At 26.7% G+C, this 13,088-nt stretch overlaps 1 protein-coding gene across 4 annotated transcripts in view; it reads left to right on the forward strand.

Annotated features, from left to right (window-relative positions):
* LOC147065495 (atrial natriuretic peptide receptor 1) overlaps positions 1 to 13,088 on the forward strand; it is a 303,943-nt gene that overhangs the window by 244,672 nt on the left and 46,183 nt on the right. For all 4 annotated transcript variants that reach the window (XM_085956505.1, XM_085956506.1, XM_085956507.1 and 1 more), the window contains exon 11: positions 9,211 to 9,340. In XM_085956505.1, the coding sequence (XP_085812631.1) occupies positions 9,211 to 9,340 (130 nt within the window). The remainder of the gene's footprint in view (positions 1 to 9,210; positions 9,341 to 13,088) is intronic.

Here is a 13,088-nt window from a genome sequence, read left to right on the forward strand (position 1 = left end):
TCACACATTTTTTTCAAAAACCATTAGTTCTCTAACACTGTAGTATATTATTTACCTAACCTTTAGGCATAATCTAGGAAATAATTAAAAAAAAAAAATCATACAAAATAAGTATTTGCATATTTGTTGGTTATGTCATTATTACGGTATAATATCCTATCCAGGATACCTACATTTTAGTAGTAGTAAAACAACTGGCTCTGAACCCATGAGTATCGGGTTCAAATGACATGTTTTACAATTAATTTTAAAATTTTAGATAATCTTTTTTTAATGTGTGTTTATTCCAGAGAAATCACCGAATACATTTAGCGAATGGATAACAAAAGTTTTATATAAAAATATTTGTTTATTTTATCTTTAGTATATGGTCAGTTAATACGTGATAAATGTATTTATTTTACATTTTTAAACGTATTACGGGTATTTTATGCTTGTACCAATATTATAACATAATTTTAAAGAGTTATTTTTTTACGTAGGATAGCATTATAAGATAACATATACTTTCTTCACGTATATTTATGGAAGTAAATATATTCATGAACAGTGAAAATCCACAAGTCACAGTTATTAAAATTTGCGTATAACATTAATGTAATATAATAAATAATTAAACAATAATTATATTAAACATTATGATATAAATCTTTTACTTGAAAATTCGATTGATTTACCAAAAATCTAAATACAATCTGTGAACAGAATCTTTCATTCTGATTATTCATAATATGACAAATAAAAATACACGTGCTCCTTTCCACCGTGAAATTTATATCGTTAAATAAGTAAATCAATTCCCAATATAAGATCAGAAGATTCGCATCGTACGTTCATATTATTCGATAAAGTATATTATTGTTTTAATAAAACACTGGAAAACCAATTCAAATGTTTTCTTTAGATATCACTTAATCTTTATTGAAAAGAAGAATATTTCATTCTTATTGTATACGGTATAATAATATTTATCAGATGATATGTACGTATGTAGATGATAACATTTTCAAGTATTTTTTGTGTTATTTTTTACAATTTTAAGTTCTATCGGGCATAAAAAATAACATTTATACTCGTATCAAGTAAATCATCATTCGTCTTTAATTTAATTTAATAAAAATGATTTGCAAAAAAATCGCTCTTAAATATTGAGACTATATCGAAATTACATTCGATATAATGTTAGGTATATAATATAAAGAATTTCAATTAGGTAATACACATTTTAATTTTTTGAAAAAAAAACTATTCATCGCTGCATTACAGACAACTTAATAAACTATTTTTAAATGATAAACAAATTTTATTAAGATTTTTTTTTCAATTATATTAATTAAATAAAAAGAGTTATCTTTTTAATAATTTTAGATAGTGTATAATTAAAACACTTTAAAATGTAAATTATTAACGAATAGTATTCCATTACAAAGTTCGTATTTTTTCAGATAGTAGCCTCTGGTAGGTGGAGCTTTCATTTTAATAAAGTTAATGTTCCGTATCCGGTAAAATATAGGTAAGTAGTATCCGGTCCAGTACGGTTTCCTATTTATAAAATGTAATGTGCTGTGGGATTTTCTATTTGGTAGTGAAAAATAAAACTAGTTAAATAATCAAAAGTACGTTACCCACTCCGCAAAATAATAAATAAAGCAACGCTTATACAATGTTTAATAAACCATTTCTTTTATTCAACGAATAATTCACAAGATTGTAATCGTCAAACATATTCAAAAGCAATAGACTGTACGATACAATCAATCTGTTTTCATGTTTAACATTTTGAGTTTCATTTCCCGATTTCAAGTTGATTAATGTCGTATTTTCAGCTTCTTGTAGCTTTCTGCAACCATATATTAGGTAACCGTCATTTTCTGTTTATGGCTCACCTGTTAATTCTCGTGGAAAGATTTTCATGCATTTTCCGTCATTCCTTACTGTTTATTTTACGTTCAATATACCGCGCCGACCCTACTCTATGGTTTTCAAAACGATGTTTTGTAATTATTTCTAATTTATTGATACAGGGTTTCGGCTGAGATTTTATTCTCGACAATTTGATTTGAGCACAATCTTTTTAATAACCAAATTAAAAATTTGGGAATAATTATATTTTCAATTAGTATTTCATTTAATAAATACGGTATTTGGTGGGTCTAACATTTGACTTTTAATGCGTATATTAAATTTATGAATATCATCACCTTTAATCGGAAATTTCTTGTTACCAGATCGTGATGGTTCATATTTTATTGAACAATAATCAGATTTTTTAGCATTTTCATTGCAGTCCGGATTGAATATTAATTTATTATAAGTGATGTCTTACCTGCGTCTTACCGAACGTACATGCGAAGTTATTCTATATACAAATAAAGGTAAATATTATCACTGTACTTACTGTATTGAGGCAGTTAATTGTTATAATAAGTTAACCATCTAAATTGTTACTTAAATATTGTAAACTCATTACGCTGTATTATTCTATTTTTTAAATAAAAACCGCTCTCCATTATGTACAATTTTTTATTACTGAACCTACCCTACGCCGCATTCTAATAAGAGACATATGCCGGTGAATTACATTATCTTACCAATGTACATACTAATAACTAAGTCGACATACTAAATAATTGCGAAAGTAGGTTATATCTAAGTAAAATAGTATATTACCTAAGCTGAGCTATTATAGGAATGTTGTTTAAAAAATAGTTAATTCATTAATGAAACAGTGCATTGATACACAGGTATGCTTTATTTAGTATGGCAATATATTTTTCATTAAATGTAAGAGTTTCTTAAAACAAAAGATAAGTATGTTCTCGTCTGATAGTAAAAGCTTTATTATTAGATTTAGACAACGAAGTGAATTCATTCAATTTAGGAGGTACATACTTATATGGCAACATGTTATTCTGGACTTCTAATTGAAATACATACAGCCTCAATGGTCCCATATGTGTTCAGCTGTATAGAGTATAAATGCTTAAAATATCAAACTATTTTATTCCAAAATGTGTCTCATTTTATCTAAACCATAGATTCCCAATCCATTGGTCATGACCTCCGAGGGATTGGAAGCTATTATAAATATATTAGCTCACCAAGTAAATAGTAAATTGAAAATATTGACCATTACGCATTATTAATTTTTTATCATTGTCACAATAATAAACTGTCCCATACGTTTCTTTTTCAGACGGAATTTCATATTTACGTGTATTTATTTTGTTTAAAATGTATCTACTTGTGTTAATTACTATTATATCGATATGCAATTGATCTCATCGATAGAAATTCAAAAAATAATTTAACTGACATTAACTTGTTGAAAAAATAGAAATTTGTATTAAAAAAACTAGACGCATTATAATTTTTGACAATAAACAAACCAAACTAAATTTAGTACCTATTTGCTAATTTCAAATTAAAACGCAAGTCAAAAAAGTTAGGATGCTGTGACGTGAATAATACAATTTTTTAAATGCTTATAAAGTTTTAAAATTTTTTTTTTGTTATTTCAAAAATATTTTTTTTTTCAAAATCATTAACAATATTATATCATATTTTATACAAATACATAAGCTTTATATTATTATTTAGTTGTAATAGTTAATTAGTTCACATCTATAGCTGAAAAGAGCTTAGCGTGATGTGTTTCTGGTACGTTAGTGGTTTACGAGTTTTAATCCCGCTGACCAAGGGAACTTTGTATTTGTTCAAATAATTAATTAATATATCTAAACTCAAACAAAATATACCTAGTAACTAATTGCTATAAAACAACCTTTTAACATACAAATATTTTTATACTGTGGGGTCAAAATTATGCTTGATAGTAAAATGGTGATTAATCTTTTTAGATTTTTTTTTTGTATTTTTGACGATACTAAAATTATTTTTATAATATCATATATCACATTTTATGAGAATAACCTAATATTTTTATTTTTTAAAAGTGTACTTTCCGTAATTTTAAATTCTCCTTTAAATGTAAAACCTTTTCTTTTTCGAAAAATAATTTAGAGATAACATTTTACGTCCCCCACTCCCATTTTAGGATCAGGCCATTAATTGGCAGCGTGCAATTGACGTGGAGACTATCTCAAGAGGATTTTTAGTACGGAATAAAGAAAACATAGACGATACAGAAAATAAATTAGGATCGGGACAGTTGTAGTATACGTTTTATATTCCAAGAAAAAATAAAAATATTCCGAATTACTTAAATAATATCATAGATTCTGTTATAAAAATGAATCAACCACTAGCTGATATTAATCAATATCGTCGTTTCATTGAGTTTATAAGATTATCGAAAATAAAATTAATATAAATATATATAATTAGTTATATTATAATACTACTAGCGTTTTAAAATTATTTTAAATACTGTAAATCAAATAAGTATATTATGTAGAGGAAAAATAGATTCTTCCAGCATTGCAGCCACAACAAAATCACTTTAGAACTGTGTTAGTGTCATCGACACCAATACTTAAATGAGGTGACTGCACTGCGATACAAATCTGATACCATTCCACAAGACTTAATATTTATTTTTTTATTCAACAAAATTATTTCGCTTGATTTTTAATGTACCATTATTAATTATTGAACATCCAAATTTTGAAACGCGTCAGATGTATAGTTAATTTAAAAAATATCGAAAACAAATTGTATGCAACATGTATACAGGACTAAAATTATTTACTAGTATAATACAATTTAATAAAACTACACAAAAATACACCATTTTGTCACTTACTTTTATCCATGATTTTTATAATATGTATGTTTTCTGGGGTATTTAAAAATTATATAATTTCAATAAATGAATTTAATATTCCTTATACGTCGATGACATTGAGCTACTTTACAAGCTGCTTGTCAGCGAGTTTAAAAGCGGGTGAGTCGGCTAGTGCGATTATGATGATGACACATAAAACTTTCCACTAGCTCAGAAGCTAACAAGCTAGCGAGCTAAAACCATAATTTTGGTGGTATTTTGACAGAACGTATTGAGTAGTTCATTTTTTACCGGGAGGTCGCCACTATCGGTCTACTGCGCATACTCAGATCGGCCCACACGCCAGCGTGTAGCGTGTAAAGTAGCCCGGCTTTCAACTTTTATTAGTAGATTGTTTACAATCTGCTTGTTAGCTAGTTCGATGATGACACTGGGCGAGTTTACAAGCAGATTGTAAATTTTCTGGCTTGTAGCTAGTAAAGTAGCTCAATGTCATCGACGCATTAATCATGTGTATATTTCATGCTGAATTTGAAACTAATAAGGTAAAGTGAACTAACATCAATACTATCAACTGAAGGTGCTCGATTAAATTTTAATTTATATTCTATCTGACCATTACATTTGAATTTTTTGAGCAAACCGGGTTTCACCTTTCAGCATCTGCAGGCACACTATTGCAGTTACTGTTAATGAAAAACGTTCTAGAAACATGATTACTGATTTTTTTTTCTGGTATGAATTAAATGATTTTGATCTGGACGATATGTGATTCCATCAAAATGGTACAACATGCCATACAGCTCGTGATACAATAAACTTATTTATTAATATATATTATTGATAACCCATCATAAATGTTCACAGTGTATTCATTGCAATATCAAAACTGTGTGAAAAAACGTTGAGAGAATAATATAAACAAAAAACTACAAAATATTTTGTACTCAAACGTTAATTAAAATACCTACTTAAATGGTCTATAAAATAAATACATTAGAATAAATCAATAAGCTTTTCCATAAATTATTTATTTTCTTAAATAATATACTGATTTCAACTGAGATTTATTAAATGGTCCGTAAATCTGCTGCTTTTTAGAAAAAAAGTCAACCTATTTTAAGGAAAATGAAAATTTATGGCCAAGTATTGAAATTGAAGCATTTTTTTCGTTGATTAAACATTTTCTTAGATAAAATAAATCCCAATGGATAAAATGGCGATGCAAAAAAAAGATTAGTACTAACCGAGGTAAATTATATATTTTTTTAAATAGTTTTATCAAGAGAAAATAAAATAACACACTGAAATAAATGTGTTTATTGAGAAATTAAGTTCGTGTTATTTATTGATTTGTATAAATATTAACCTACCTAAATAATTACTGTTAATACTAAGTATAATATTTAACTATTTGTTTTATTCAAAACGGAATATTCACCACACTTAAAGACGTCATTTTATTATTTTTATAACACATACATATTCATGCCTCATGTTTCCTTAGGAGCATACCTAAAAACAATATTGCCATGCAGGTTTGTTTCCATTGAGCTACTGAGCCAAGCATCTCGTACTTTCACTTAGTAAACAAGCTAAAATTGTGTGTTTGAATCCCACACCATTAAAAAAATCTACCAGGTGTGTTCCTGGTGCCGTTACAAGCTATAAATTTTTTAAAATATAAATTATTGTTATTTTTTTTAATTAAATAAACACTCTGGAGAGTGATATAATACATAATGTAATTTTCAGTGAATTACATTATTTTTGTTTCATATAAAACAGAATCTAATCCTGTTTTTCGAATTTTCAACCAATTGTACAAAGACATATTACATATTAAATTTATTTCATCCGTAATGGAAAAAATGTACGTTTCAATTTGAAAAATGTCAGCCCATATAAATATCAAGAATACGGATTATTTAGCTTCGGTGGAAGAAAATATTTTTCACATCACCTGGAAAATTTTCGGATTCAATGCGAAATTGGAAAAAAAATGTTTTTCTCAGAAATATCTCCGTGTTTCGGTATTTTTTTTAAATATTTACTACTGAATTTTATTTAAGACATTTTAAATAAATAATGCCAAACATTATCAATAATTTTGAAAAGCTTAAGCTAAGCTGAAGACATTTTAATATTTTTTAAATTAATCTTAACAGTGTTATACATTTGTCTTAAAATGTATATATATATATATATTTTTAATAGAGAAAACCATCATAAATACATTTTTCTAAAGAACCCGCATTGATAAAATGTCAAGTATAAATTCACTGAAGTAAAATAGATGTATTTCAAAATAGTCATATTGGATAAACCCCGGCGTAATATGATACTGATAGACGCAAGTTATATGTGAGAACTTTATGTTATACGAACACTCATTCTTCCCATTCTCTAAAAAAATGCTCACAACTTTTCAACTTTCATGTTGTATCTTCAAAAACTTCGTTGTATTATCAAATATATCCTTTTACGTCTAGTTTTTTTGTAGATGTGTACATACTACTGATAGTTAACGAGATAAAAAAAATTAACTGTGGATGTAATATGTCTTGATGCTCTGTTGGTCGAAATGCAACTAATGGAATATTTTTTCGAGCATAAAAATTGTTAGGCGAATAAAGAAATATCCAGCTAAAAATATGTATTGGGTACAAGTATAATTAAACATCCACATAAACTTTTATAATATTATATAAGACCCAATTGGGTTGAACTTAAGATCTCTTAGTATTACAACTTTGATGACGTTTCCAAAAAGTTATTGTTGTTCATCTAGTAATCCTAAATAATTTTTAATTATTATATACCTAATACTAGTTTTCCGTTTGTAACCATAGATGTGAAGACAATGCAAGGTCTTTTTAGTACAATGTTGGTTTTTCAAATAAATACAGTGCTGATACATTTGGATATTTTATGTACTTATGTAAATACTTATTTTTTATAATTTTATATTATGATTATTCATGTTATAAATTAAGTAAATAATAATTATCCGTTCATGACAAATTTTAGTTTACGAGACTTATCTTGACATAATCTATACGTCATTTAATAATAAAATTTATATAGAATAGACATTAATTTTATTGTTATATTATTGTAAGTAATTTTATTGAAATACATACGTATAGTAATTTTTGAGAGATACGATCAATAGTGTAAAGTTTAATACAAATGAATCTGAAAACACGTGTAGTTAATTTAATCACGATTCTCATGAGAAGTAACATTTTATTTTCAGTGCTAGTTTTTTTATAATAATTAAGGTTTCTTTAATAAAGGGAATGTTTTCTTCAACATATTTGATAATAATCCACTATAATATAACCGGAACAGAATATTTCACTAATATATGGAGTACTGGATTTGAATCCTAGGTCAAATAGGCCTGCTTTAAAAAAAATGACCCCTTATCTTCAATATGACCTTATTTATACCTTGGTATATTTATCTTTTCTCTCTAAGATTCTTAACCCACTCTTAAATAGATATGGGGTGAATGACTAATAAATAATTCTTTAGAAAGGTTTTTTAAGAGATTTTCAATATTGTTTGAATTTCTAATGCGGAAGAGGTCAAAATACTTTTTCATAAATTATCACTTAAAGTAGATAGTTTTCTAAGAGTCTTTGAAATATACTACCGTCATGTAATTAAAAATTTTAATACATATATTGCTTTACCAAAATTAAGTTTATCTATATGTTTGCAATACAACACACTAAAAATAATATTAAATTAAATTAATGCTCGTTTTACGATTTCTAAAATACATATTTGTTTGTATACATAACTTTGACAATGTCCGTCTAAATTATTGAAATTTGTCTTGACCTTTATGAAATTATTTTAATAAAAATCTATTAAACTACCTATTTCAATAAAGTTTGTATAAATATTTTATTTTATTTAAATTAATAAAAAGCTTAAGCTTACTTATCTTCTTACTGCATCAATTTATTAACATCAAAATATTAGCCTAATATTTAAATGGGTTAAAAGATTACTTTTTTAAATGCTATTATATTTTTCGTTTTCAACATTACTTTTCTATTCATGATTTTAAACGTAAATAACTTTTTTTCTTTTTTTTTTAAATAATATCCTTTTAATTTAAATAGTTATTACTAAATCAAATGTAACAATACACAATATTTCGGAATTAATCATTCTTGATTGAATATTAATATTTTTTGTAAATCAATAACATTCAATAAAGTAATAAAATAAGTATTTACTTATTTTCAATAAATGGAATTTGAGCCCATAACATCACCCGGAATATGGTGATTACGGGTTTATCAAGCACATATAAAAAGTACTTAATTAATAAAAGAAATAAAAAAAAATATCTGTTTATCGTACACATAACAAAAACTTATGTAGTTAGTATATTATATTATATTCTGCAGTAAACAATAATAATTTATTTCGCTTTGTTACAGACATTACAAGATCAACGCTGATGTTGCAATGATGACTTGGAAGGTGAGCTGGAACGAGATCAACTTTTCACCCCCTGGAGGAAAACAAAGAGGCAGCATGTACTCACTTGCCAGGAGAGGTAGCCAGGTGGTAAGTAAAGTTCAGTTCTTGATTAGGTACATACTCTAAGACACTCTAAGTAACAAGTCGTTAGTTCATAGTTACAAAAAAAAAACTATCCTGAAAATAGAGTAATTAAATTATATTTACCCACCGTCCACTAGTATGTGGTATCTATGTAACGTAGACAACACGTATTATGCTTTTTAAATCAAATAAAATAATAATGCTTTTATCACTTGACATAATATCATGTATTATAATATAGCTTTCTATATATTGTTATGATGGATTATCTTTATACTACACGGAGTATAATTGCCATTTCATGTTTTTTTCCTTCTCCAATTTAATGATAAGAAAAAATAATTTACACAGTTTAAAAAACATAAGGAATTTGATGAAATGATGAAATGAAAATAATAATAACATTTATCGTGTTTTTTCTATGCAATTTATTAATAAATAAAAAGAAATATTATTGAATTTAATAAAGGGTGGTGGAAAATTACGTACTATAAGTCACGATTTTAAAATCACGTAAATTATAATGTTGATATTAAATCACTGTCATTCGTAGTACAAAAAATAGATGAAAATCGCCGGATCGGTCACCGCCTGAACGTTGTTACTTTCGAATTTTCAAATTCTTCTACATTCTGACAACGACAGCGTGTAAGGTAATCAATCATTTTTAATTGAAACCCAATCAAAACAAGGCGCCTTTTGAACTTGGTTTATTGCAAAAATGTATTTTTTTGAAGATTTTTCAGAAAATTAACATATTATATTATCAGATATCAAAAAGTTAAAAGATTCTTAAATAATATCATATAAGATAGAGTTAATTGTTGTCGTTGTCAGTGTATAATACAGTGTATATAAATATACACATATATATATATATACTCACAGTGTAAAGTGAGTGTACATACTGTACATAGTGCCTGAAGATATCAAAAGGTGAAACCCGGGTCGCAAAAAATGACTCAATTGGTATAGTACAAAACTTAAATCCATTAGAATTTAAATTCAAATTCCATTAAGTACCTTCGGTCGACGATTAATATTAATAATATAATAAGATACTATTATGAGTCTCGGAATAATTTTAATCAAGATTACGATACGTTTTAATTGCAAACATATTCGTTCTTAATACAATATTAATGTCATTTAATGAGAACTGTTCATTGCATCATATCTCAACGGAACATTATTATTATACACAGGGTTGCGTTTAGGATTGTGAAAAAAGTAACGAAGCTTTTCAACCGATATTTCAATAATTTGTTAACAATACTTTCTTTAGATATGACGTCCCTAGTTGTGGTAATTATATTCATTTATCAAAATATCCATGTGGTATTAATATAAGTTTTGCAAACAAATATATTATTATATTTTCATTATTTACTAAGTAACCAAAATGTAATATAGTGGTTACTTAGCTCATTATTATAATATTATGAAAACTGAACATTTCAAACGCATGCACAGTATCAAGTAACCGACCAAATAACCTCCACACAGTATTAATCAAGATAATTTTGCTGTTTAATTGAAAATACGTCGCTCAAATCGGTTATAAAATCACCGGCAGGTGTTTAAAATGATACGCGAGCAATTGCTTTGTAATTTGGTTCAATCTGTTGATTTTACACGTGGTTTGTTTTTCACACTTCCTTGTTTAAATTCATCGAGTTAAACCTCGCTTTCATTTAGTGTGTATTTTTATTTTTTGTTAAAAATATATTATAATAAAGTTCATACGTATGAATTTTGGTTGAAATTTTTCTTTGATGAGGTTTTTTTTAGTTAGCGTAGTTAGTTGCTGGTAGCCTTCCGATAGTATAATAATTATCCAATGATACATAACGTAATTATATTGACTTGCTTATTGAAAACTTTAGGTATAATAATTGATGTAAGTATATGAAATTTAGATTCGGTTAAGTATTAAGTTATGTACATATTTTTTTAAATAACATAATTTAATAATTTCTTTTATAAGACGTCACTTGTAATAATTTATAAAAATATAAAACTTGGACGAAACGTTGTAAATTAGTGTATTAAAAAAAAGTATTCTTCCAAGTATGACAGTCTTGTAATGTAAAAGTAAGCACAAAATATATTTCTTTTGCTTTTATAATTTACCTGTGTTTACATTTAATATTTCTAGTGATTAAAAGTAGGACGCTTGATTCTGCCCAAAGGCATAAACGCGAGTAAATTTTATGCTTAAAATTTCAGAGCTTTTTCTACAAAAGCTCTGTTAGGTACAGGCTGAAAGTTTTTTAGGATTGACGTTACGCACTTGACGCTTTTCATAAGCGATCCTTTGTCACTCGAGTTAGTCGGATGTGGGTAATGCTTAAAAATAGACGCCAGAGATCAACTGAAAACGTTTTAGCCGTAAAAACCTCTCGTTAGCTCATTTACAGACGTGAAGCATGTTTATTTATTCAATGAATGAGAGAATTTTACATTAAAAAACAGCCTAACACTTAAAAAGGTCAATTTATTGTGGACATAAAAAGTTGTGGCTTATCTTAATAGTTTTCGGTCAGTGAAATGGGTAAAGTATATCTGGTATGGGCCACTCAGTATTTTTTAATGAATATCAATTTCCCTTCATACTTATTTATTCGTATTACGAAAAATATGTGTCTTACATTTCATATAATCATATTCAATTAATTATTACGCGTAATACGACTACAATAATATTAAATACCAGAGCTTTCCAACCGGTGAGACGAGAAAATCTAACGTGCCGCGAGCGATTAAAAATGCGCCGCAAGATATAGTTGTGTAAAATAAGATTCAACTATTCTATTTTAACATTGTGGTTTCATGTTTGTTTTTAAATAATATTCCAAAATATTTTAAACCTGAATCTTTCAAAAAAGGAAAAATAAATCTATATTTTAAGGAGTGATTGAACCTTCAAAGTCTTTTTCAAAAAAACCTAGTTATCTGAATACTGATTGACTTTCTGCGTGTTTGAAGAAAAGTAAAAAAAAATACTATTTTATCATTAGCTACCTCATAATATATGACTTCTACTTGATGGTCACTATCATTAATTCAAAAAAGTCGTCTTTAAAAATACTTGACTTAGAATTAAGCTCGTTTAATCATCAGCCGAGACATAAAAATGCGCTCCAAAAAATTCTATCATTTAGATTTATAATTATTTTAAATGACATTTCAATAAAAAAATATGCGAATAGTGGGCTGTGACGTGAAAAATGTTCAAAAACACCGATATATGCAGTTATTAATAATTTTCGAAACTTTATTATCTGCGGATTATTTTGACTTAAGTAATTTAATAAGATTTGCAATCAGTTATTTGCAAGCGTATAGCGTATCACACGTTCTTCAAAATTCATTACAATAATTACCTTCATATTTTGTACTTTACGTCATATTATTTTATTTATTGGATTTTAGACATTAATTTGATCAAATCTTTGGTTGAAGTATAAATAATGCAATTATTATAGCCTAATAAGCAATTTTATAAGTATATAAGTAACTATAATCATTTTCAGTTGTTTATGTACCGCACATAGAGCTCGAAGATTTCAAAATGCCTAAAACTGTTGAAAAATTGAAAAGAAAAAACTCAGCATTTAAAATTTTAATTCGTATTAAGTAACCATAGTTGGATAGTATAATATATATTATTTAATTCGTAATAATATTTGAATTCAACGATCGCAAGCGTAATATGCGAACCTCTTATGAGCGGTAAACCAGATATTAT

The sequence above is a fragment of the Rhyacophila brunnea genome, unplaced genomic scaffold, assembly GCF_057557595.1.
Source record: "Rhyacophila brunnea isolate RB1 unplaced genomic scaffold, BYU_Rbru_1.0 scaffold_6, whole genome shotgun sequence".
Lineage (NCBI taxonomy): Eukaryota > Metazoa > Arthropoda > Insecta > Trichoptera > Rhyacophilidae > Rhyacophila > Rhyacophila brunnea.